The 24,745-nt window shown below is 44.0% G+C and overlaps 6 protein-coding genes across 6 annotated transcripts; 1 reads left to right on the forward strand and 5 right to left on the reverse strand.

The window, feature by feature from the left end:
* Positions 1-1,655: 1,655 nt before the first annotated feature.
* Positions 1,656-3,622, forward strand: K450DRAFT_255788 (uncharacterized protein). Its single transcript, XM_051591399.1, has 9 exons — positions 1,656-1,717; positions 1,791-1,799; positions 1,878-2,001; positions 2,078-2,125; positions 2,191-2,684; positions 2,805-2,812; positions 2,882-3,029; positions 3,126-3,268; positions 3,341-3,622. The coding sequence occupies exons 1-9, from the start codon at positions 1,694-1,696 to the stop codon at positions 3,441-3,443; spliced, it is 1,101 nt and encodes a 366-aa protein (XP_051441717.1). The 5' UTR covers positions 1,656-1,693; the 3' UTR covers positions 3,444-3,622.
* Positions 3,623-3,888: 266 nt separating this feature from the next.
* K450DRAFT_295494 (uncharacterized protein) lies at positions 3,889-6,360 on the reverse strand (the record flags this gene model as incomplete). Its single annotated transcript, XM_051593612.1, has 3 exons — positions 3,889-5,528; positions 6,088-6,174; positions 6,307-6,360. The coding sequence occupies 3 exons, from the start codon at positions 6,358-6,360 to the stop codon at positions 4,104-4,106; spliced, it is 1,566 nt and encodes a 521-aa protein (XP_051441718.1). The 3' UTR covers positions 3,889-4,103.
* Positions 6,361-7,783: 1,423 nt separating this feature from the next.
* Positions 7,784-9,567, reverse strand: K450DRAFT_255799 (uncharacterized protein). Its single transcript, XM_051591400.1, has one exon. The coding sequence runs from the start codon at positions 9,485-9,487 to the stop codon at positions 8,081-8,083; it is 1,407 nt and encodes a 468-aa protein (XP_051441719.1). The 5' UTR covers positions 9,488-9,567; the 3' UTR covers positions 7,784-8,080.
* Positions 9,568-11,729: 2,162 nt separating this feature from the next.
* On the reverse strand, positions 11,730-13,620 carry K450DRAFT_255802 (uncharacterized protein). The gene is made up of 2 exons (XM_051591401.1): positions 13,094-13,620; positions 11,730-13,006 (listed from the first exon to the last, which is right to left on the reverse strand). Exons 1-2 carry the CDS (start codon positions 13,555-13,557, stop codon positions 11,854-11,856), a joined length of 1,617 nt encoding a protein of 538 aa, XP_051441720.1. The 5' UTR covers positions 13,558-13,620; the 3' UTR covers positions 11,730-11,853.
* Positions 13,621-14,616: 996 nt separating this feature from the next.
* Positions 14,617-16,255, reverse strand: K450DRAFT_255808 (uncharacterized protein). The gene is made up of 4 exons (XM_051591402.1): positions 15,929-16,255; positions 15,475-15,833; positions 15,088-15,378; positions 14,617-15,009 (listed from the first exon to the last, which is right to left on the reverse strand). Exons 1-4 carry the CDS (start codon positions 16,167-16,169, stop codon positions 14,845-14,847), a joined length of 1,056 nt encoding a protein of 351 aa, XP_051441721.1. The 5' UTR covers positions 16,170-16,255; the 3' UTR covers positions 14,617-14,844.
* A 1,073-nt stretch (positions 16,256-17,328) lies between these two features.
* K450DRAFT_255810 (uncharacterized protein) lies at positions 17,329-22,876 on the reverse strand. Its single transcript, XM_051591403.1, has 5 exons — positions 22,003-22,876; positions 21,575-21,905; positions 21,299-21,492; positions 21,024-21,206; positions 17,329-20,940 (listed from the first exon to the last, which is right to left on the reverse strand). Exons 1-5 carry the CDS (start codon positions 22,810-22,812, stop codon positions 17,722-17,724), a joined length of 4,737 nt encoding a protein of 1,578 aa, XP_051441722.1. The 5' UTR covers positions 22,813-22,876; the 3' UTR covers positions 17,329-17,721.
* Between the last annotated feature and the right edge of the window lie 1,869 nt (positions 22,877-24,745).

The following is a 24,745-nucleotide window of genomic DNA, read 5'->3' on the forward strand; positions in this document are numbered from 1 at the left end:
GTGGTGGCAGTTCAAAAGGCAGCAGCGAGGCATCTACTTCCAATCGACGCATGCCCAAGAAGCAGCCTCCTGCTAGCAGTGTGAGCGGCTCAGAACCTGACCATGGCAATGATGAGGTCAGCGATGTATCGTATCAAGAATCAGACGATGCACCATTGGCTGGTGGCCCCAACCCAACATTCGCTTATCATAGAGCATCGAGTCAGCCCATGCCGTCATCTCCCTCAATGCAATCGGGCAAAATGAAAGGTAGTGGACCACCGTCTATGTACGGATCTGAATTTGAGCAACCTCAGCAACGTCAGATGTGGGACCAGCAATCCATGATGCAGCAACAACAAGATATGTACTATGGAAATGATGACATGCAAAGCCAAGCCAGCGGTTATTATAATGGACGCATGCCTATGTACCCTCGAGGATTCTTTCCAGACGATGACAATCGATCTATGTACAGTAACATGCAAGGTGTTGAAGGGCCGGCAATACCCATGCTTGGGGACAATTTTGTTCGACAAAACAGCTTGTTAGACATGTATCAGCAGGAGCAGTTGAACGCAAGGGAGCAAACCGAGTTCGCTAAAGCCACCGGCCAGCCGTTGATTCATGTTCCTACCAAACCACCGGAGCCTCGCACTGGCCTGCTCGGTCTGATTACACAACGTGAGCAAGACAAGAAAGATGGAAACAAGGCTAAGGAACGCATCAATATGATGCAGGCAGAGTTGGATCGAGAAAGGATGATGGAACGAGAACAGCAACGCCGTATGATGGAACAACGTCAGCAGCAACAGTTCATGCAAGCCGTAAGTGAAGCAAATATAAAGATGACCATCGTCCTATATCTCTAAATGTATGCGTTTTCTTTTACTCAGAACATGATGAATCCAATGGCCATGAACATGATGGGCATGGGTATGCCCATGATGGACCCAAGAATGTCTATGATGTCCGGTATGGGTATGATGGATCCCAGAATGTCGATGATGTCGAATATGGGCATGATGAATCCTATGATGAATCCAATGGCCATGAATATGGGTATGAATCCTATGATGCTCGACCCCCGTATGGCTATGATGAACCCGTACGCCAATATGCGTGGATCTCAATACGGTGGAAGTGTGTATGGTGGTGGCTTTCCTGGTAGTCCCGGAAGTGTAGCAGGAAGTCGATTTGGTGGCCTTGCCGATGATGAAGACGACGAAGAGGATGAGGATGATAATATTCCCCTTGGAAGATCTGCTAGTACGCAAGATCTCGCTGACAAAAACTTGAAGCAACCTACTCCATCCAACTCCAGCGCAAGAGACAGCCACTCTTCCAATAATTCAGGCAGCAGCAAGTCCAAACAATCTAACAAAGAAGCGCAGTAAACCAGATGACAGTGCTCTCCCATCCACAATCCTAAATTTTGCATCTATAACACAATCTTTTTCTCTATGAGACGAGTATTCTCAAATCAGCTTCTCCTCCCTACGATTTTTTTCACAGCATTCATTTTAATCATTTTCTTTCGTGCTATGTACACTATGAACTTTTATCTTGCTTAGAATCTCCCATACATTCTTTTTTAACACAAGTGAAATTATGATGAAAATTAGCAGTCACAGCCCTTAGCGTTGTTTGTGTATGTGATCAACTTTTTTTTCTCGAGTGCACTTTCTGTAGAACATTGTAGAGACAATCCATCATGTCTGTGCTCAAAAGGATCGAGGTACATTGCACAGCACATACTATTTTTTGGACGAATGCTTACGTTCTCATGCTGACCATTTTGTTCTTTCTAGGAAATCGAGGTAAAATTTCGACTAACGATTCCATTGAACCCCAATCAAACAATGCCTTATTGACGTAATGCATTCTGTCGACGTTAGGCCGAAATGGCCAGAACGCAAAAGAACAAAGCAACCTCCAACCATTTAGGTCTTCTCAAAGCCAAACTTGCTAAGCTTCGTCGTGAGCTGTTGACTCCAAGCAGTGGTGGTGGTGGTGGCGGTGGTAAGCAATTGTTTAGATCTACGATATTCTCAACATGACGAGATCATGTTAACTGATCGTCCTGTTCCTTATTTAGTCGGTTTCGACGTTGCAAAGACTGGTGTTGCTCGTATTGGTTTTGTTGGTACGTACATAGTGGAGCGGTTGTATTTGATACATCAACCTATAACTAATCTCTCTTCCTCACAGGTTTCCCGTCGGTCGGTAAATCAACTCTCATGTCCAAGCTCACTGGAACACACTCTGAAGTCGGCGCATACGAATTCACAACATTGACAACCGTGCCCGGTATTGTGCAATATAAAGGTGCTAAACTTCAGATCCTGGATTTACCAGGCATTATCGAAGGTGCAAAGGACGGTAAAGGTCGTGGTCGCCAAGTCATTGCTGTGGCTCGTACCTGCTCATTGATCTTTATCGTGTTGGATGTGCTCAAGCCTCTTACCGACAAGGGTATCATCGAAAAGGAAATGGAAGGCTTTGGTATTCGACTTAACAAGAAGCCACCGAATATTGCATTCAAAAAGAAGGAGAAGGGCGGTATCACGGTCACCAACACTGTTCCTTTGACTAACTTTGATGCTGATGAAATCAAGGCTGTTCTCAGCGAATATCGTATTCACAACGCCGATGTCAACATTAAGGAAGATTGTACTATTGATGAGTTCATTGACGTTATAGAGGTAAGGGTTGTCTTTACATGTGACAGATCAAAGGTTATGGAAAAAAGTTTTCTAACAAAAAAAAAAAATCTAAAAAAATCACTTCCCACATCTCGATTTTCGTGCATCACATTCCAACAGGGTAACAGGTAAGTCTACTCGCGCTTTAGTGTAGGACAATGTCTCTGCAATTGACTCACCATGTATGTCCCTCACAGAATATACATCCCCGCCGTCTATGTTCTCAACAAGATCGATTCCATCTCCATCCAAGAGCTTGATCTGATTTACAAAATTCCTAACGCTGTTCCTATATCATCGCAACATGGATGGAACTTTGATGAGCTTTTGGAAACCATGTGGTCCGTGAGTATCGACCTTCAGACATGCTTACAACATCTAAAAAAAAAAAAAAATCGTGTGGAGAATTGTTTTCATTGACATGTGTCTGTTCGTTACTAGAAACTGGATTTGGTCCGCATTTACACAAAACCGAAAGGCAAGTTGCCCGATTATGATCAGCCAGTGGTTCTGAAGCGCGACGCCTGCACGGTTGAAGACTTTTGTAACTGTATCCACAAAGCCATCTTGGCCAACTTTAAGAGGTAAGCAAAGGACATTGACAGGTGTAAAAAACGGGAAACATTGGTACTGATCATGGGTTTTCCATTCTTCAGCGCTCTGGTATGGGGTAACTCTGTCAAGCATAACCCTCAAAAGGTTGGCAAGGAACACGTTTTGGACGACGAAGATGTGGTGCAGATCATTAAACGTATCTAAGCCTCATCTCCCTTGTCATACCTTAAGCGACAGTAAAGTCTAGGCAATTTTTTTCAACCAAGGCCCTTTAGAAACGGCCCAATGCTGTTAATAGGAAAACAAAAATAAAAAAAATAAAAAAATAAAATTTGCACACAACGTCGGATGAAACCTGTTCTGCCGCTGCTCGTGCTGCTTGCCTTAAGTTTCTAATGGTACTCCGTTAGTAAAGAGCTGCATACCATTTAGGAAAAGAATCCGCGGCCCACGGTAACCCTTAACCCGCTGCTCATAAAAAATCTCAGCCAGAAGCAGTAGGCCCGACCCAAAAAAAAAATTGGCCTAACTCAGCTAAACACCAGCTTATCTCGCAAAGTAACCCACACTTTTTCGAAATTTGCCGACTCCACCAAACCCAAAGAGGTTCCACAACGATTGCATAGAGGTAAATTAATCTCGGCAGGAGAAGGTTTATTGAATTAGTTCGTAACAAAAAAGTTTACCATAGAAGCATAGCATCCTTTTAGCTAACAAGACTATTATTTAATTATAAGGCAGAGCAGGAATAAAGTGGTAGCATACGATAGAGAGAGTACTATAGGAAAGCGTGTTTGATGAAAGAAATTTTGTGTTTTGTAAAAAAAAAATCCGTCCAGCGTTGAATGTTTAGTGGAAGGAAATTTAGACCTTCTCATCACCAACAGATTGCTTCTCATAAGCTTCAGGTCTCTCGAGATTTTCGACACCTTCATAGTGACCACCGACCAACTTGGTCTCACCCTCAACACCTTGCAAGTTGTCGACAACTTCTTCAGTGACATCGGGAATGGTAAAGCAGACGACGTAAGCGAGCAAAAGACCAGCACCGTTAAGGGCGAAAGCAATAGCCAACTCAGTCATATAAGGAGTACGGATAGCATCAACTTGACCAGCAATGGCGTTAGCAGCGTTCTGGATGGTCTTGTAGAAACCACCATAACGGGCAGCACGTTCAGTATCGTTGGTCATTGTTCCCAAAAGCCAGTAGATGAAACCTTGGTAGATGGCATCACCAGCACCGAAAAGAGCATATTCAATGACGAGACCGGCATATCCAGGAGACAAGACATCCATCTGAAGAGTGGGGTCGGCCTTAAGAGCAACAACGGATTCACGAGTGAACTTTTGTTGGGCGAAGATAGCTCCGATCCAGACAGCAGCCATGATAACCAAGGTGACAGTGTTACCAATGAAAGCACGACGCTTACGTTCACCAAGGAACTTCCAATCAAGGAAAAAACCAAAGAGACCAGCTCCGAAAATTTGGAACATCCAGTAGAACAAGTTGTTGAAGGCACGAGTGCGAAAAACAAAGAACTGTTGGTAGGTGTAGAACCAGTTGGAACCAGCGAACAAAGGAATCAAGACCAACATTCTCCAGTCCTTGAACAACAAGAGAACTTCAACAGCCTCACGCTTCCAGTTGGAGAATTTGTGGAGAGACACGGGGGTACCATCGGCACGGATGACCTTGCCGGGAGGAAGGAGAGCAATGGCGAGGAAAGCACCGAAAGCCATGATGACCATGAAGGCAATGTAGGTGCTTTGGGAAACAGCTTGAGCACCACCGGAAGACCATTCACGACCAAGGGCAATGGCGGCACCGATAGTGGCACCCAAGTTGAAGATCATCCAGAAGGTAGCGAAGAACTTACCCTTCTCAGCTTCAGTGGGGTAAGACATCATAATACCAGCTTGAGCGGTCCACAAGAAACCAGCACCAATACCGAGAAGAGCACCAGTGGCAATAGTGAAACCAGAGTTAGGGGTGAGGTAAGAACCGATATAGAGGACATAGGTAAGAGCAGCGGGGATGATGACACGAGCACCGAACATGTTGTAGACGGGAGCACCGATAAGAGAGCAGAGAGTGAAGGTGACGGAAAGGGCAGTACCGGCATTATCGGCAGTCTTGGGATCAGCTTGACCAGCACCTCCCATACCGTTGACGGCGTTGAACATACCGGGACAGCAGAAGCAAATGAAACCGACCAGGACGACCTGGACGTAGGGGTCAGAATAGCGAATTCCCAAAACCATGGTTCTTTTAGAAATGAAAGGAAAAGACTGGAGTAGCTGAGAGTTAGACTAACGAAAAGAAAAGAGAGAACTCTTGGGTATTTATATGAAAATTGTAGCTGAGAACGGGAACGCAACTAATCGTATCATGAGAAAGCAAAAAAAGCGTGTGTGCGATGTGGTGTTTATGATTTTGTGTCGCCAGGGTCCTGTTGAATTGAGTTGGGGTCTTACAAAGAGTACGAAGTACAAACGCCCATTAACCGCTGTATGGTATTGTGGCGGTGGAAGAAGTCCTTTTGGTCAGACAAAAACCAACGCCCTCATTAAAAGAAAGGGTCTATCAAGGGTTCGATGTCTGTATAGTTGAAACACCGCGTCTTACATTTGCTTTGTACCTTGGTGATTTTCGCTCTCTTCTGTGACTTTTGCCGCGCAGATTTTTCGTTGATCGAAATCCATGTTCTTAGACTGTTCCCCTATCTCCTTAACTTTTTCCCAAGTGGCCTTCTACCAAAAAGGGTCCTTCCTCATCCAGTGGCATCTCACTTGTTTTGATTGGTCACTCCTCAAGTGACGCCTCCCTTCCATAATTATTTTTGTGTACACCGTGTGATCTTGGCTCCAACGGTTTATGCCACCAAAAAAAACCCTGGATGGGAGGCGTGCTCGAGGATGAGGGTCCACTTGAGGGCTTGATAACAGTGCGAACAAGTTCAGTGGGAAAATATAGCCTATCTCATCTTCAGGGTTTGCTTTCCGTTCAGGACTCAACACTTGTATTACCAACAGAGTCTAAAAAAATTTTGTTACAAAGTCAACGTACAGCATATGTAACACTTGTAACAGCTCGGATATCAGCCTTCGTTTGATAACACATGCTATCTCTCAATAAGGGGGACCCATTGATACATGATAAAGAACTTAAACTCCCAAAAAATAAGAAGTCATGACCTTGGATATTCATCTTTCACTTGCTGATGTGGTATTCACTGGCGAAACTTATAAGACACCCATTCTGGATCTTAGCAGTACTAAATTGAGGCAACCACTTGAACCCAAAAAAAAAGAAAAAGAAAAATCACACATGTTCTCAATGCAGGTGAGCCCAGCTCATTGCACGGCGCACCTTCCATATTCCAGGTTATGCCAACTCCAAGTCACTGACTTGGTAACAGCATAACACAACATATAGCATAATAGCGCACTTCCATTCCTCTGCCTTTCCCTATCGTGCACTTGAGCTACCTAAATGTAGAGGTCGCTCAGCTAAGCCTTGGCCTTATCTCTCCCCAAACCGCTTATTTTAAACCAAATACTGCGCGCCTGTTCACCCATATTAAAGTCTTGTGTTCAGGGTCGAGGTTCAGGGTCGTATCTTGTGAACAACCGTATTTGTTGCTATGGGCTTTATTGTATTCCCAAAAGCCCTGCATCTGTCTTACGCTAATAATGGTCAGGATACACTAATTATCGGAAAATGGAGAAGTGGCTCGACTGTCACCGTGGGTAACGATCGTATCTTCAGCCGTGCATACGTAAAGGACAAGGGTCCTCACCTCCAATTCCCTTGTTAGGCGTTTTCAATAGGGTTTATGTACCCTCTGGCAGGGTAATACACGCACACACACCAAACAAGAAAAGAAAAATAGAAAATTCCCACCTGTCTAAGGCAGCTTCTTGTGTTGCAAGCAATTTATCATCCGAGATAAAGTCCATGAGAAGATCAGGTAATGTGGCAATGAGTTCTCAGAACATTAGGAAGAAGATAACTGAAAATGTATAAATACTACCTTTGACGGCATTCATCATTAGACTTTTTGGCTCCATTGAACCAAGATGTCTCTTCTACCATGCATAACCTTCGTGACTCCGATCAAACATGTCAGATCTGCACGGGCGCCGACTTGACGATTTAGATCATCTCCATTGTTAAGCATTCAAGAACCGAATGAACAGACCAGTCAGGAAGCTGCTGTGTGCTAAGACAAACTCTTATGCATTGGCCGGATTTCTAGACTTCTAGAATGCATTGGCCGGAATTCCAGACTTCTAGAATTGGATCATGAACGTGGCCGCTAGACCTAGCACTTAGAGCATGGAGAATACATGGCCAAACGTGACGTACCCTGCCCTCATGGGACCCTTTTCCAAAGGCATTCAAAAATCGTCAAGACATGAAAAATATTCAACATAAACGATGCGGTCATCAAGGTTAGTTTGAGAAGGCACTCTTTGAATGTAGTCAACTCTTTCTAATCATCAAATGAATGTGTATTTACTTTTCAAACCAGCTACCGCAATGTTTGTATTTCAAGATATTCTGTGCTTATGGAGTTTATTTGGTAGTTCAACTACTATGCCTTCTCCTTATCACAGGATAAGCAAATTAGAAAATATATGCAAAATATCTACGAAACAATGGAAATAAGGAAATATCAAGTTAAAGAAGTACCCAGGATTGTTCGGGTAAGTGAGAGGGATTTGAACTTTTTCGTTAGAATAACGAAGTAGGTGATGGAATTAGGTTGGGGGGTTTAAAATGAGTAAGGATTAACATAAAAGCTTTGATTTTGAATAGTATTCCTTAAGACGCTTGCTTAGAAGTCACCCTTTTCGACGTCTTCACGGTCGGTGGGCTGGGTATAGGCAGCTTCGTTCTCAAGAGCTCCTCCGACCAACTTGGTCTCACCCTCAACACCTTGCAAGTTATCAACAACTTCTTCGGTGACATCGGGAACGGTGAAGCAGACGACGTAAGCGAGCAAAAGACCAGCACCGTTAATGGCGAAGGCAATAGCCAACTCAGTCATATAAGGAGTACGGATAGCATCAACTTGACCAGCAATGGCGTTAGCAGCGTTCTGGATGGTCTTGTAGAAACCACCATAACGGGCAGCACGTTCAGTATCGTTGGTCATTGTTCCCAAAAGCCAGTAGATGAAACCTTGGTAGATGGCATCACCAGCACCGAAAAGAGCATATTCAATGACGAGACCGGCATATCCAGGAGACAAGACATCCATCTGAAGAGTGGGGTCGGCCTTAAGGGCAACAACGGATTCACGAGTGTACTTTTGTTGGACGAAGATACATCCGATCCAGAGAGCAGCCATGAAAACCAAGGTGACAGTGTTACCAATGAAAGCACGACGCTTACGTTCACCAAGGACCTTCCAATCAAGGAAGAAACCAAAGAGACCAGCTCCGAAAATTTGGAACATCCAGTAGAACAAGTTGTTGAAGGCACGAGTGCGAAGGTTGAAGTAACCACCACCGTTGTAGGCAGAGAATTGGTAGGTATAGAACCAGTTGGAACCAGCGAACAAAGGAATCAAGATCAACATTCTCCAGTCCTTGAACAACAAGAGAATCTCAATAGCCTCACGCTTCCAGTTGGAGAATCTGTGGAGAGACACGGGGGTACCATCGGCACGGATGACCTTGCCAGGAGGAAGGAGAGCAATGGCGAGGAAAGCACCAACAGCCATGATGACCATGAAGGCAATGTAGGTGCTTTGGGAAACAGCTTGAGCAGCACCGGAAGACCATTCACGACCGAGAGAAATAGCAGCACCCATGGTGGCACCCAAGTTGAAGATCATCCAGAAGGTAGCGAAGAACTTACCCTTCTCAGCTTCAGTGGGGTAAGACATCATAATACCAGCTTGAGCGGTCCACAAGAAACCAGCACCAATACCGAGAAGAGCACCAGTGGCAATAGTGAAACCAGAGTTAGGGGTAAGGTAGGAACCGATATAGAGGACATAGGTAAGAGCAGCGGGGATAATGACACGTGCACCGAAAATGTTGTAGACGGGAGCACCGATAAGAGAGCAGAGAGTGAAGGTAACGGAAAGGGCAGTGTTGGCATCATCGGCAGTCTTGGGATCGGCTTGACCAGCACCTCCCATACCGTTGACGGCGTTGAACATACCGGGACAGCAGAAGCAAATGAAACCGACCAGGATGACCTGGATGTAGGGGTCAGAATAGCGCAAGCCCATTGTGAAAGTAAAGAATGGCAAAAGGATAGACGAAGAACTTTGAACCCTGACCAATATCTTGACGCTTTTATATATTTTTCAAAGTTAGGTAAAAAAAAAAAAAAAATTGCATTCGGATTGGATAAGAGGTCGAGAGGAACTAGAATTTTGTTGGTCGTGCGAAGTCCAATGTGCCACAGCAGCGGACCTTTGATGATCAGCGCTATTTCTGTATTGTCATTACACATTTATCAATAAAATCCAGCATAGAACTTGTATATATATCTACTACTCTGAATGTGTTTCTTTTTTCATTGAGGTCTTCAAAGGACTTGGGCAGTTTGAGGACGTGTCAGTAAATAGCTTGATCAGATGATTTGTCAAAAGGCCAGAGTATTTTTACACTTTCAAAGTCTCGTGGACAGTACATAGAGGGGCAAGCTCCGCTCTAAAAACCGAAATAAGGGACGATGTGAAAAAATTAATGAAAGACGGCGACGCCACCTGGCTCACTTACACGAATCAAAAAGCTCTTGGCGAAAGGGTCCTTCCTCACAGAGAATATGGCTTTTTACATATTATATTAAAAATTCTGAGCAGCTTGTTCTGCTTTTAGGAAGGATAGACCAGTATTGATGGGATTCTGCACTGGGGTAAATTCAACCGCGGATGCTCAACTGTTGGCCCACCCGCACAGTTATTTTTTAATCGCCTATAGAGTCTGCGCCTGCTGAAATGCCTGATGAAAATTCAGTTGGGACTCAGGCGAGGCAGGCCTGATCTCCGACTCGTTGCAGTTGGTGCGCTACAGGTTGCTTCATTTGGTAACAACATGGGGAAAATAGTCCCGCCTGTAGCTACGGGTAGGTTGATAGTCTTCAGTGATCTCATTTGACGGCAGAAATCCCCAATATTACTGCTTATCAAGAAATAGTTGTATTTTATCTCTTCATAGAAGGACCCTTGTTCCACGTTACCACACACCTTCTTGTCAGCCGTTTCAGTGAAAGTCCTTTGAACAAAACTTTTTAAAATTGAGCAACAGGGTTCAGCAATGATGGTCGGATTACATTCCTCAAAGGACATGCAGGCAGCCCTGAAAGTATCAAGGTTTCTCCAGAGTTTCTTAATCATCAAATAGAGCGGCGATATCGGTATACGGACATGTGGTTGGTAAGGTATCAGGGCCCAGTGAGAAAATGCGCCGGTGGGAAGAGAATATCTTTCAGGGTCTGGCGCACATTGCTGGTTGCCAATTTGGGGGTTCCACACGGTTGGTTGATAAACGGCAAAGTGGCGTCTGAGGGACCCTTGAGACACCGTAAGCAAATAGGGTCACAACATGACAACGAATAAGAGCGAAAAGTCAATTACTTTTCGTTCGCCGCAAGGATGGGTTTTGGTACTCTTGGACCCTGATTTCCATATCAAACTCTAAAAAAAAAAGCAGGTCGTGTGTTTCCGTTGCGTATTGTCACCTACATGCAGGGTTCTACCCATTTACGATATCAACTAGCAGCTCTCAATAGGTCACACGCAACATGGACGTGCCTTACCTTCTCGTTAGTTCCCAACCGCCATGGTAGCCATTGGAAATGAGCATCCGGCTGTACTGATAAGCGAAACCATCGCATGTCATGTTAGTATCCACCCTACAAGATACAATGGCCGACCGACATGATAAGAACATTTCGAGGACATTATCTATCGCACCACTGTTGGTGGCAAATCGAGTTTCCTTCTGGTATCACCTTATCTAAGAACGCCCATTTCTGAACACAAGAACCCAAATTTCTGTATAATTGACTAAAGATGAGAATAATACAGCGCCATTTCCCACTTCTTCTTCATAATGGCGAGGATTGAAAACGGTCTGGCATATTGAGAATGAGAAACTGGGATGTCCACTTCCAAACTTGATTCTTTGTTATTCTACCATGCTGTTCCTACGCCTTTCCTTTATGCAGGTGTACAAAAGCTTCTGCGAATCCAGTCACACAGCGTCTTCATTTCTATGTTTATAATATTATGCATAAGTGTCGTCAGTCCTCAGTGGAGCGGTCATCTGTTACCTAGGCTTTTGATGACCAAGTTAGGTCGTTGGGCCCATCAAGTCATGCTTTCTTGATGTTCTTATCCAAACTTCAGTCATTGAACTGGCCCGTTTAAGGGAAAGGCGCTGGTTCGTAACTCATACATGGAGTGAGGAAAATTTGACTAGCTATCAGCAGCAACCAGTACATCACAACATGGCAGCGGTAAGGATGTGCAGGAGTAAACGACATGTACATGTTTTTTATTTTATCTTTCAGATGGTGTTTTGGTACGAATAGGATGGGTGGGAGAGTAGGTGGTTTGCTCTATGCAACGGGGGGTTTCTTTTTAGTCTAAAATTCAATACCTTCGGCCTTCAATTCCTTTTCTATGGCAGCAATAACAAGCTCGGGCTCAGCCTTATCAACAACGACGATTCTCTTTTCCTTGTCCAAAAGACCATGGAATTCAGTAGGAAGAACATCCTTGTTGAAATCAAAGCCAGGTGAGTTCTTAAGAGCGGTTTCGACAGACTCGGAGAACTTGGCGGGATGGGCGGTGGCTAATGAGACAATGATATCCTTTCCTTTAGGGTACAAGGAGAAGTTGTGTCGAGCAGCGACTTCTTCAGCAGCCTTAACACCAACAGCAGTGTGAGGGTCAAGGATATAAGGGACTTGTTCAGACTCAGCCGGTCGGTGATATGCAGTAATAGTTTGCAGGGTATCTTCGTCGCTGACTCGGGCAGAGTCGAAAATAACACGAGCCTTATGAACAACCTCCTTGTTGATAGTGAAGCTTCCAGTTTCCTTGAGAGCTTTCATCCACCCAGCAACACATTGTCCAGCATGGTCGGCCAAACGCTCATCAAGTTGAGTCTCTTCACCAGTCATGGTCTCACCATCATCTCGCTCAGTTTCGCGGGCCAAATACCACAACAAACGTTCAAAGTTGGATGACACCAAGATGTCCATAGCAGGCGACAAGGTAGCCTTGACGGATCCATCAGGACCGCTTTGCTTTGCATAGGCAGAGGTCTCGAAGAATCGAGTCAGAATGTCATTGGAGTTGGTGGCGACGATGAGCTTGCTGCTGGGAAGACCCATGCGGCGAGCATAGTAACCGGCAAGGATATCACCAAAGTTACCAGTGGGAACAGAGTAGTGAACATTGACTTGCTCTGCCTCGGGTGATGCAGCATTGATGTTGAGGGTGTTGAGAAGCTTAAAGTAGGAGTAGACGTAGTAGGTGGTCTGTGCCAAAATACGAGCCCAGTTAATGGAGTTGACAGCACCAAGATGGTGACGGTTGTTGAATTCAGTGTTTCCGAACAAAGTCTTGACAATATCCTGGCAATCGTCAAAAGTGCCTTCAACTGCCAAGTTGTGGACATTAGGATCAAGGACCGTTGTCATTTGAGCCTCTTGAATAGGGCTAACACGACCACGTGGGTGCAAGATGAACACAGACACATTCTTCTTGTTGCGCAGACCGTAGATGGCAGCACTAGATCACCACGACAAATTTCATTAATCGCTCCAATCAAACATAACATGGGGTGTGTCTCCCCAAATCATTGTGTTTTTAACTTACCTTCCGGTATCACCAGAAGTAGCTCCTACAACGGTAAGTCTGTGAACCTTTCCGGAAGTCTCCTTCTTGTTTCTTCGCTCCAAAAAGTACTCAAACAAGTTGCCAACAAATTGCAAAGCAACATCCTTGAAAGCAAATGTGGGACCGTGGAACAGTTCCAAAATGTAGAATCCATCGCGAATCTTGAACAAAGGAGTGACATCGTCGGCGCGGAAAGTCGAGTATGACTTGTCAATAAGAGACTTGAGATCAGCTTGTGGAATTTCAGTCTCATCGATGTACAGGGACAAAATAGCCAAAGCGAGCTCTTGGAAAGACTTGTTGGCCCAGTCTGACTTCCAGTTGGCAGGAAGTGTAGGAATGGTGTGAGGAATGAAGAGACCACCATCGGGAGAGAGTCCAGCCATGACAGCCTCCTCGAAGGTATAGTTTTTGGCTTGGCCTCTGGTCGATCTGTAGTGCATTATTGTGGAATAAAGAAAAGGGTCGAGATTCTTGCGATTTTTTTTTTGTGAGCCCGTTGTTCTCAGTTTCCAATCAAATCAAATTAATGGCCTCCAGATAATCAGAACATTCTCTGAGTCAGATTTCACGTGATGTGACTTGCTCACCGTGGCCAGTAAAGCTGACGGCCATCCATTGAAAGCAAGGAAACACTCACACGAACACATCCAGTGGTACTAATTATTTCAAGTTGTCACTAACCAAGCTCAGTACCTTTCCCAAGATTTTGGCGCAATTGATTATCTCATTTGATTTGAACTTGAAGAGTCATCGAACGTGGACACGAGTTTATAGGACATCTAGCATATTAGATATACGGTAATGGAATATGCAATATAGGGGTATGCCTGAAAGTTATCGCTTGAAAGCTTTCACTAATAATTCCACATTAAAAACATAACTTTTATTTTAAGCCTACTAAAGCAAAGCAATGCAAAGCCGATCTGAAAATGTGTTCCTTATTTCCAATTATTTTATTATTTATGCAATGCCATAAGGCGAAAATTGAGTATAGATAGCTCAAGATCTCCAATCAAGTTTGCCATGTATTAAGCTGATGTGATGGGATTTTATAGCGAAGTTTACTAAAACGAACAGTGAGAAAGTTTCTGTCAATACTCTGTTCAAAATCATACATGGTGGTTTTTTTATTCTTGTTTAATTTCGTATATCTGATATATTCAGTTGCGATAGTAAATATTTAATGGTCCAGTAGGTACTCTCACAGCACCCTCATTCTATATCTCCACATCTACCTTTGTAAAATTTATGGACCAACATCGACCTACCTTGCCCATTCTTGACTTCTCGTCCGAGCATTGTGTAAAAGCCTATGCCAAAGTAACTCAATGAGCTACCTTCCCACAATACGAACCTGAACCTCAACGGCAGCGGAACAAACATGCGCATTTCAATTAATAAAATAGAAGAGGATTCTACAAGAGATAGTTTAGACGTTGGTAGGCTAGAACCTCCATTTCATCAACAAGTTAAATATAGGAACCCAACTGTATATGTTTGGTGCCTGTGGCATTTAAGCTTTCTTACTGAATACCGCCATTTATTTTATTTGTCTCCTTTTCTGTTTAAATGTATTTGGCGCGGGGTGGCTAAGTTCCCCCGTGAGAGGAGTGTTGTCATTTAAATATAATATAACACCATGCAGAGTATGCAGGGTGGAGAAGAGAAGGTATAGCATGTTTTTATATACAAATATGGGAAAAGTACAACATACACACACACATCTATTAGTTTCCGTCGCCGCTTCCATCGCCGTTTCCATCATTACCTCCGTTGCCTGAATCAGCTCCATCCGTGCTTTGACTGGCGTCTGCGGTGGAAGTAGCTGAGGCGGTATCGGATGGCATGAGGCTGCTGAGGACTCCAGATGGAAGCTCAGGCAATTGACCGTTCTAAGTGCAAATAAAAACCCGCATTGATCAGTATCCTATCGCAACTTGCACACGCAACGATGATGGCAAATCACTTACCGTGATGGGACAGTCGAAGTTTGCTGAGGAGGATACAGTTGGGTGTACAGTGATGAACAACACCTTCACAGCTAAATTAATCTTATAATTGATAGTCAAAGGCTGCTTGGTGCCACCCAAAAGACCACATTTGGTGGCAATATCGGTCAGCATGGCATTGTTGGTATCGGTGGTAGGATCATATTGAATGGAGAATGGGAATGTAAAGTTGGTGACGGCATTGGAGGAGACGAATTGGTTGGCAAGGAAACCACCTCCCACTGCGACGTCTGGGCTGGTCGGATAGTAGGCCTAATAAGGAAAACATACCCGTTAAATTCCATCATTTTTTTTCCGCCACATCGAGGAAGCGATTGAAAAAGCTTCAATTCAGCCAAAATCACTTACGGTGGCATTCATATTAGACAGAGTAGCGCTCTCAATGTTGGGATTATTGATACCAATCTTCAATCCGACGTTGATGTTCCACCGTGTGCCATTCACAGAAAATTCCGCCAAGCCGGATGGACTGTCTGTGATACCATTGAAGTCGAAGGTGGGTGTCTTAAACTGGCTGAAGATGATGGCGAATACAATCACGACAATGATGATGGCGATAATAATGATCCACAGGATCCATCGTGCCCAGACTGGAAGACAGCAGGCACAGCACAGGAATCGACAGCACCGGTTCCTCTGAACAAGACTGGGTTTCTTGTATGGTTTCTCTTGCGCTATATACGGAGCTGATTCATTCACATAAGTTCCTGCAATGCGAAACCAAGGAAAGAAAAATCAGTATACACTAAATGCCTTTATGACGTAAAACGTTGGTATGAATTCAAAAGAATCGATATCGTACCATGAGGAGAATCGGATGCTTGGTATGGAGGCGATGGTTCAGCAAGCGGCATACGAGAAGACATGGTAGCCGGCGTCTGAGAGCGATCATAGTACCCTCCTGAAGGAGGTCTTTCGTTCATATAAGGGCTGTTTGGTCTTGGTCGATATGCAGAGTCAGAGTGTGACGGTGGTTCGGGTGGTCCTGGCCGGGGACGTTCTTGTGACGACCGATATTGCATGTATTCATCTCTATAAGACATTTTCAATTATTGTACAAGATCGTAGAGGAGCTGTCGACCAAAAATATGTTTTTAGAATAGAAACAAAGACAAGGAAAGAAGAGGATAAAAGAGAAAACCATTTAAAGTGCTAAATTTAAAAAAAGGTGCGCTCAATTCAGCTGGCGCTCTTCGTCACAATATTTTTCCTCTATTGTCATAGTCGTTTTATTTCTTTAGGGTGGCCGTTCAATACATAAAACGTCCCTCTATCGTGTTGTGCTAATGGTCGGCCGAAGATCCGCATTTCAGGTAGGATTATATGATTCACACTGTCCTGTAGTTTGCTAATATTCTGGTGCCAAGACAAAGCTATAGCGGAGGCGCAGAATGGCCGGAAAAGCGAATGTTCCGCGTTTTTTATTTTTGTTTATGGCACACCTAAAAATCTTTTCAAAAATAAAAAAAAATAAAAAATCCCCATCATGAAAATACAGGAGTACGCTGAACGAACGTATTGTGTATGATGTCTCTATACAGCCAGCATTGCACTCTGTTAATGCCTTGTATGGTGCCTTGAAAGGTAGATTTTAAGCCGCAACCGGAAAATGGGATAGTAACATGAAATACCATTAATAGCTTTATGTGCTGTTGGAATATTGTGGTCTGGATAAACTTTTTCAAAGCAGTACCAATGGCCTTGTGATCCCCTTACAGAGGGTGGCCAAGAAAAAACACCATAGGAGTCTAGAATTCTTCAGCCGGACGGCTTCCTTACAACACACGGGCAAGGTACCCCGTACAAGAATTGTGACAAACAAAATTCTGATACACTGTTCGAATTTGGGTTACACTTGCCTAGCACGCGATACAGCGCCATCTTATCCTAAACTTCATTTATTCCTAACGTCTCGCGTCATACACAGACGCTAGTATCGATACATGCCAGCCGAAATGTAACATGTGTAAAAGGCAAAGTACATGGCACATGGTTGGTGGATCAAAAAAAACGTGTTATACCACAGATTGATAAGAGCTGAGATCAAGACATTAAGGCCAAGTACTTTGACGTATTGAACCGGACCAAACTCCGAATTTAGACTATAACGCTGTCGCCGGATTAGCCCATCGCCGAAAGTGATAATATGATGTACAGCTTAGCTATAACAAGTTTAACAGAATGGCCGCGCTATGTCGACCGCACTAAGGTATCAGCGTCGTCACATTATAAGCAGGGCCAATCGAACGTGCGATGCGATGCCATAACATGACACCATAGTCGTCACTACCACTACTAGATTGAACGGCATTTATGCAAACTATTATTTTTTTTACTTTACAAAGGGGAAAACCAGGCATATGTCAAGATATAATTGTGAAAAACTGCTCATGGAATGGATGTTTGGAAGATTTGTTGGCTAGAGGACGGTAAAATTGGAAGGTGATGGTTGCTGTGAATAAAAATTTGTGGAAAAAAAGAAATATCCTACACTGTTAACTATGGTCGAGTTGTTTGAAAGAAGTACGTAGCAGAAAGCGCCTGGCTCGGTGCTAAGGAACAAAATGTACATGAAAACTAAAATGCCAACCACCTCTAGTTATATTTCTTGGAGACAATGGTGTTGACAACGCTTGGGAAATGTGAGTTGAGCTTGTAGGAGCAATCAGTATCACAAGAGGCTGTTCGACATTGAGCATCCGCTTGTAAACCGCAAGGTAATCTTGTTCTTGAAGAAAGTTCACTGAAGGATGACGACCGGCGACGGAGGTAAGGAGGTTCACGATCTTCAAGGTTGCTAAAATGGTCCTTGGTCTCCAAAATGTTAGAGGTATTGATGTGGCGAGATCGAAGGCTCTGATGTGGGGAAGATTCATTCTCAAAAGTGGGCTCTATATCATTCATAGTGAACATGAGAGGTTGTTCATCCAACCAAACCACCTTGACAAAGTTTCCAAAATCAAACGCTAGACCATCACCATCCAGGGATTTGAGGCAGGTAATATTACTGAACGGTAACAGCTCCCTGGCGTGCATTTCTTCCTCCTGTATGGCGTCAGGCTCAGTCTTGGATGATGCCATAGAAGAATCTCGACGCTTACGCCGTACTCTTTGAAGTCGAGCAGCATTGATGGCACTCTTTCTTCGTGCTTTGAACGCAGATGCATGTCGACGACGGGTAGGACGGCTATTTTCATTGTTAAAGAAAAGGGTGTACAATAATCGACTCACGAAGCCGAGATTTTCTGGTTCATTTCCAGCATGCTCTTCAGCGTCGTTGTTCAGATTGACAGTAACAACCGGAACATCGAATTTGCTACCAGTATCATAGAACGACGATGAGCTGCCAAATGAATCGTTCTGCCGTTGTCGTCGATGAGGTTCGTACTTGCGCATAGGAGCCATCCACATTTCCCAACCTAATGTAGATTTGCTGCCATGGTGATCACTGCTACCAGTTCGTCGTACACCCGCCAATATCGTGCTTTTGAGCCATGTCACTCCATGGCCACCAGGTTGGCACACTCGACCGAGGTATCGTTTGCTCACGCGCATTTCATCAAAACGCATGGCCAATTGTTCAATGTCGACCATTTTCACCGGTGTATGGTCATCAGATGCGTCAAAGCCATTCTCTTGTTCATTGGTGGTGGTAGAGCTATTGCCCGATGTTAACGACGGTTCTGAAATGCTGATAATCGGCTCTCGATTGAGTTCATTGGGCTGAGGTTGTGGCTGAGATATATCGCTGAACTCAGAAAAATTATAAACAGAGGAGGATGACTTCTTGTGGTTATAGGCGGGTGAGTTGCCTCCTCCTATCCCACACTGATCACATCGATCGCCTGCCGCTCCTTTGGAATAATCGATCCTCCAAATGTTGACAATACCATCCGTTGCGCATGACGCGATCAAATATTCATTGCGGTGGCACCGATCGATTTTACCACCTTTGGACATGAATTGATCAGATCGGCAATGTCTCGAAATAGCAATCTGTTGTATCGCACTTTGATGATTGCTTTGATGGCTCGAGAATGTGCTTTCGTTGTGTTCATTGGAAGGTGATGACCGCAGGTAGGGCACATCACTATTCTGTCGTCTAGGCATTCGAACCGAGACACCAAATTTGCCGTCGCCGCGTGAAGATCTTTGCCCTTCCGCTAATGTACAGAGTTGACGTCCATTTGCAATGTTCCAGACCTGGACGGATCCCTTTTCTGTGCCAGTAACAACAATGCCAGTGCCATCGACAGAGGTTTCTGCTGAGATGGATGTCACCGTTTCCTTGTTCTGTTCATTGATCGTATATAGATGTCTCCAATCAGGCTTGGCAACGATATCGTCCACGTCGTTGCTGCGTCTTCCATAGCATGTTACGTTGCCATCCTTTGAAACAGCAAAGATCCTTTGTCGTTCATGGATTGATCGAGGTTTGACATCGGTGACAAGAAGTTGAGTGATGCCACTCTTAGCATCGTTTTGTACGGCATTGACACATTCTCCGCTCTCAAGATCCCATTCCCTAACATATCCATCTTCATAAGCCGCAATTAAGTACGTTGGTGTCGATATGGGAGTTTGACTTTTGCCGGCGAGATGCTTTCTTGTGACTTTAGGACTATCCCATGCGGAGGACTCCGAAGGGCTGAATGCCATTATGAAAGTGAGAGCAGCTACACCATTGTGACGTGGTAAAGATTTAACTTTGACATTGTCATTACTTTCTTGATGATTCTCTTCATTTCCAAACTGGATAGGAGCGTGGCCGTTCGACTTTGTGCTGTTAGATGGTACAAATTCTCGGACCCAAGCGCTGGATGATATATTCCACATGCGAATAACGCCATTTTCGTGTCCACTTGCAATCCACTGATTAGAATGGTCGATTTTGATGCACTGGATCGGTGATGGTATAACAACTTTGCGAACAGACCCAGGGCTAAAGCGAGTACCAGTGCTTGTGTTGCCAAAGGCGTAGTCCGGGTTAACATCAGCATTGAAGGTTTTAACGTCTCGTCTACGTTGTACTCTGTCCAGTCTGGCAACCCATTTTCCTCGTACGCCATCCCATAGGACAACTTCGCCTTCAAGACCGACGGAGACAATGGTGCCATGTGATGAGGTACATTCGATTGACTTTATATCGCCTGAATGGTGTCCAGAAAGCGTTACAATACGAACATCACCAAGGGGTGTCTTTTTTCGGTTAGAGACGTTTTGTTGTAGTGAAATAGCACCGCGGTGATTGCCATCCTCATCATATTCAGCAGCTGTGGATGCTTTCAGGGCTCTTTGTAAGGGAGCCCATGGTATCTTTGGGGATATATAAGCCAGCACTAAGTACTTGCCATAGCGGGCTAAAAAGGTTTGAAACATAGGCTCCAGGAATCCTTCTCGATAAGGAGGAAGCATCCATAAGACAATGCCAATCAATGTAACAAGAATTAGAACGGACGGGATATTGATGGAGACAATGATGGTGACGAAGCGACGGATCAACTGAAAACCGAAGCGTTGAATGCTAGATTGATTCTTGAGCTCTTTTTCATGAGCACGTTTAGAGGCAGATTCGAATTCATAAACGTCATTGATACGCTGCAAGTGCTCAAATGTCTCTTCGCTTGCATCGAGAGCCACTAATATCGGACTTCTAACTTCGATAAATCGAACACCGTAGGTTGGATTGATGACGTTCCAAAAATTGGTTGAAATGGAGTCCATATGAGCGTATCGTTCTATGGAAACACCGCTTTGGTCGTGATATGGCGTTTGAGGAGAGAAGAATGAAAGTAGCAGGATGGATGAGCAGATCTATGTATGAAGGACAGGAGTTAAATAACGATGAAGTGGAGTCATTTAACATCTGATTTTCGAAGAGAACAAAATAATCATACCACTAAAGCGGTGACGGCGCGATGAGTTTTTAAGCCTTTGCATGCAGCACAGTTGGGCCTTTCTCCTGATGTTTCTTCCTTGGCGCAATATTCATTCGAATCTTTCCCATCGCTTGTCAGGTCATCTAATTCGTTTATCAAATGAACCCGTTTGGATAAATTTCTGTCGTCAAGATCGGTCAACTAAGGATGAAGCACGACAGATGTAAGTATCTTGTAAAATATGACATAACACAGACAAGAAGATGAAAGAAAAAATAGGAACGGGTACTAACCTCTACTCTTCGAATATCCACAGAAAGGACAGAAACAAAAAACGTTAATTGCAGTATGTAGTCGATCACAAGTGCAATAGCTGTAAATTGACAAAACTCCTTTACGGCTTGTAGACCAGTATGGGAGCCAACAACCAAAATGGAGAGCTCAGCTAATAAGGTCGCTGTAATAGCAAAACCCAAGGCTTCTAGACCTGGCATTCAAGAATTCATGGTCAGGTGCTGTTCCATACAATGGAAGTATTTTGATACAAATACCAAACAAGGCGTGCTTACCTCGTCCAACCTTTTCCTTGATGGGCATATCGCACCCTGAGTGCAGCATAGCGTTGGTGACGACGAAAACATTTTCAATGGTAGCGACAATGACTACCAATGGTATTATATAAAGAGGTACATGTGCAAAGCTCAAGCCAGCCAGTGTAAATATGCCTAGAGTGGCTGATAAACAAGCAACTGTTTCAAAAACAGCAGCCAAAGCCAAGCCATATTTGGACTTCACTAGCTGTACATTGCCAAACGCCACGGCGACGATCGCAAATATGATACCGTATGTGATCAGCAGAATCCAGATTTCAGAGTCCAAAGGAATCGACTCAGAATTGTACTATGTTTAAAATGATTATTAACGATGTGGCAGATATATGGAAATCTTTCTTTTTTTTTTTTTTTTCATTGAGCTACATGATTTAATGAGGTCATACCTTGTATTGGAATTGCTCCATCTCAATATCGCACTTTTTGTAAAAAGGTGTTGATGGTTTATAATCGAAAGTCTCGACCACAGGTATAGCCAGATCGGCGGTAACGGCGTCCCAGATTGAGTTCCATTCCTCTCGATATTTTTGTCGAAGTGGCCCTTCTCGCAAAAGGAAAGTAACCAGCACAGAGTCTGCAGATATAGGCTGACCAAGTACATCCAGAGTAGCATTACCAAACAATGTTGCTGGATGTAGTGATAGACCAGATCGTGCAGATGTCTTTTTGACGTGGTTTAAAATTGTTCCAGTGATGTCGATATCTTGCTTGAGCTCATCAAGATTGTGGTTCCATATATCGAGAGCTGAATGGACAACGCATCGACCTTGCATTTGATAACAAATATCTACCATAGAAACTTTTTTGCCATGCGGGGTTACAGCTGTTGTATCCATGAGTTTGTTATCAAATTCTAAAATTTGTTTTAATAGTCGTTTTGTGATCTGACCACCGGTAGTAACGAAATGAATCTGCTGAATGCCGAGAACAGGTGCAACATAAGGCAAATTTGTATCCTTCATAGCTGATATATGATAAGGGCTATCCCAAAAATTTGTGTTTATGGCGGATTGCTCTAGTCGATAGTATTCTGCAGCGCGATGTTTCGAGTACCATGACACAGCTGGTACTGTCAAGAACAGCACTATAAAACTGGAAACGAGGATATTGATCACAGTATACTCTGTTGAGTTTTTTCCGTATCGATAGAAGGCCGTCGCAATGCGGATCCTCAAACGCTTTAAAGCGTTCAACATGGCATGAAAATGAGAGAGTTGTCTTTGCTTGTGGTAATGGTAATTTAGAAAGCCGAGATCCCAGTGTGTTATTCTCTGTTTCGGATGTCGAAAAACTGCCACTGAAATAGTAAATTCCGCGAAACATGTGGGTCAGTGCCACCAGCATGGGCCTAGATAGCATCCCAAAAAAAAAATTGAGGTGGTGACGAATTAAGCTGTATTGCTAGTGATGTTGTAAAATCATATGAAAGAAAAGAGGTGAAAATGCTAATGAAGCGACAGTGAAAACATGTATATACAACTATCAACGAGAGAGAGGGATGCAAGGGTATTGGCTACGCAGGAAATAATAGCCTCAGTGTATGAATATAAAAAACAGTAGTGTGGTTTCTAGAGAAGTAAGAAAGTGTAAGATGGCATAAAGAGGTGTTTAACGTGCGACTCCCGGAACACTGATGGATTCGTATGTAGGTAGCGATCCAGAAAAGCTGTATAATCGATTGGAGCGAACAGCGGTTGTATAAGATGGTACACGAGAAAGGTCGATACCACTGATATCCCATGGCAACCTGTCATCATTACTTCCTTCATCATCCTCGTCACTATTGGGATGCTGATGCGCACTGCTTGCTGCAGCATTAGGAACTGCCACACCCAACGAACGAGGCATGCCTCCCGAGGCGATCAATTGGCGTAATACTTCAGGGTCATACGGCATAGATTTCCATGCATCCTCATACGCAGGAAGCGCGTTTACTTCTTCAGCGTGTGATACAGATGAGATGACGATTGGAACTGCAGCTCTTAGTTCTAATAACAAAGGGTTGATTTTTAGCAAACGCGATTCTTTTTAGACGTCTTTCCATTAAAAACGTACCTGAAATATGGCCATCTAAATTGATTAGCGAAACCGTAAACTTGAGCTTGTGCTTGATTTTAATCATTTCGGTTTCTGCATCAGTTTGCATATTAGTGCCTATATGAGGAACTCGCAAGAGCTCAATCTTGGTCCATCGATCTCCGGAACATGGAAATTCGTCGTCACGCAAAAATTTTACAATGCGGCTATCTGATTTGACGTGCTCTCCAGCAGTGTAAGTGCAGTATTCCTTAAGCGTACAAGTCACATAGCGAGCCTTTAGTTCTGCAGCGATAGGTGTGAGGTCAAATGTGATGGGAATGACATCACCTCCACTGTACACCTTGCATGGGACGGATATTTCGTACGACATTTTTCCCGCCCACTCGTTTGCAATAAGTAGCGATTGAGAAAGTTCCAAGGCGGAAGGGAGCATATAGCGTAATACTTGGACGGGTCTTTTGTCGACAAAGTTCATAGAAAATGTTGGTCTTTCAGCTACTGCCTTGAGCTTGTAATATACCTGTCCATGCTCGGACCCTTCAATGGTTTCTGGGAGATCACCGGGAAGCGGAAGCTCAAAGTCCCTGTTCAACCAGTTAGCCCTTGTGATTATCTGGATCACACCTTACAACAGCCGATGACTTACCATTTGTACTGGCCAGCACCCAAGTGATAGATTTTCTTTCTAGGTGGCAAGAAGCTCCACTCGTGTTCATAGATCGTTCGTTCGTCTTTATGGAAGCGCTGATGTGAACCTACGCCTTCTGTCCATGCAACTTTCATTTTGCCGATAAATTTAAGAGACACAGTCTTGACCTTGGTAGCTTCGGCGCAATCCATAGTCACTGAGCCTCGAAGGATGACACCACTTGACTCATCGACATTACCGTGCAATATGAGCTTATCTGTTTCCAAGTTGATTTTAAAGTCTGAAGATGGCGCAAGGTGAATAGCATGCACCATGGTTTCTATAGGACCAGAGTATGAAGAAGTCAGAGTGGTAGAAAGAATGGTGGTAATAACAAGGTAGATGGAAACGCTTGAATGTCACAACGCTCAAGAGTTTTAAAAGGAAGAGAGTAAAAAAAA

Source organism: Umbelopsis ramanniana (genome assembly GCF_025399195.1).
Source record: "Umbelopsis ramanniana AG unplaced genomic scaffold K450scaffold_60, whole genome shotgun sequence".
Lineage (NCBI taxonomy): Eukaryota > Fungi > Mucoromycota > Umbelopsidomycetes > Umbelopsidales > Umbelopsidaceae > Umbelopsis > Umbelopsis ramanniana.

Bases quoted from the DNA above. Each gene is read 5' to 3' on its own strand.
- K450DRAFT_255802 (XM_051591401.1), bottom strand. From the start codon at position 13,557: ATGCACTACAGATCGACCAGAGGCCAAGCCAAAAACTATACCTTCGAG. The intron at 13,007-13,093 runs GTAAGTTAAAAA...GTGGTGATCTAG, and splicing joins ACTTCTGGTGATACCGGAAG to TGCTGCCATCTACGGTCTGC.
- K450DRAFT_255788 (XM_051591399.1), top strand. From the start codon at position 1,694: ATGTCTGTGCTCAAAAGGATCGAG. The intron at 2,002-2,077 runs GTAAGCAATTGT...TTCCTTATTTAG, and splicing joins TGGTGGTGGTGGTGGCGGTG to TCGGTTTCGACGTTGCAAAG. The intron at 3,269-3,340 runs GTAAGCAAAGGA...TCCATTCTTCAG, and splicing joins ATCTTGGCCAACTTTAAGAG to CGCTCTGGTATGGGGTAACT.
- K450DRAFT_255799 (XM_051591400.1), bottom strand. From the start codon at position 9,487: ATGGGCTTGCGCTATTCTGACCCCTACATCCAGGTCATCCTGGTCGGT.
- K450DRAFT_255808 (XM_051591402.1), bottom strand. From the start codon at position 16,169: ATGTCTTATAGAGATGAATACATGCAATATCGGTCGTCACAAGAACGT. The intron at 15,379-15,474 runs GTAAGTGATTTT...TTTCCTTATTAG, and splicing joins TGTCTAATATGAATGCCACC to GCCTACTATCCGACCAGCCC. The intron at 15,010-15,087 runs GTAAGTGATTTG...ATTTGCACTTAG, and splicing joins ACTTCGACTGTCCCATCACG to AACGGTCAATTGCCTGAGCT.
- K450DRAFT_255810 (XM_051591403.1), bottom strand. From the start codon at position 22,812: ATGTTGAACGCTTTAAAGCGTTTGAGGATCCGCATTGCGACGGCCTTC. The intron at 21,906-22,002 runs GTATGACCTCAT...TTTTAAACATAG, and splicing joins TGGAGCAATTCCAATACAAG to TACAATTCTGAGTCGATTCC. The intron at 20,941-21,023 runs GTATGATTATTT...CTTCATACATAG, and splicing joins GCGCCGTCACCGCTTTAGTG to ATCTGCTCATCCATCCTGCT.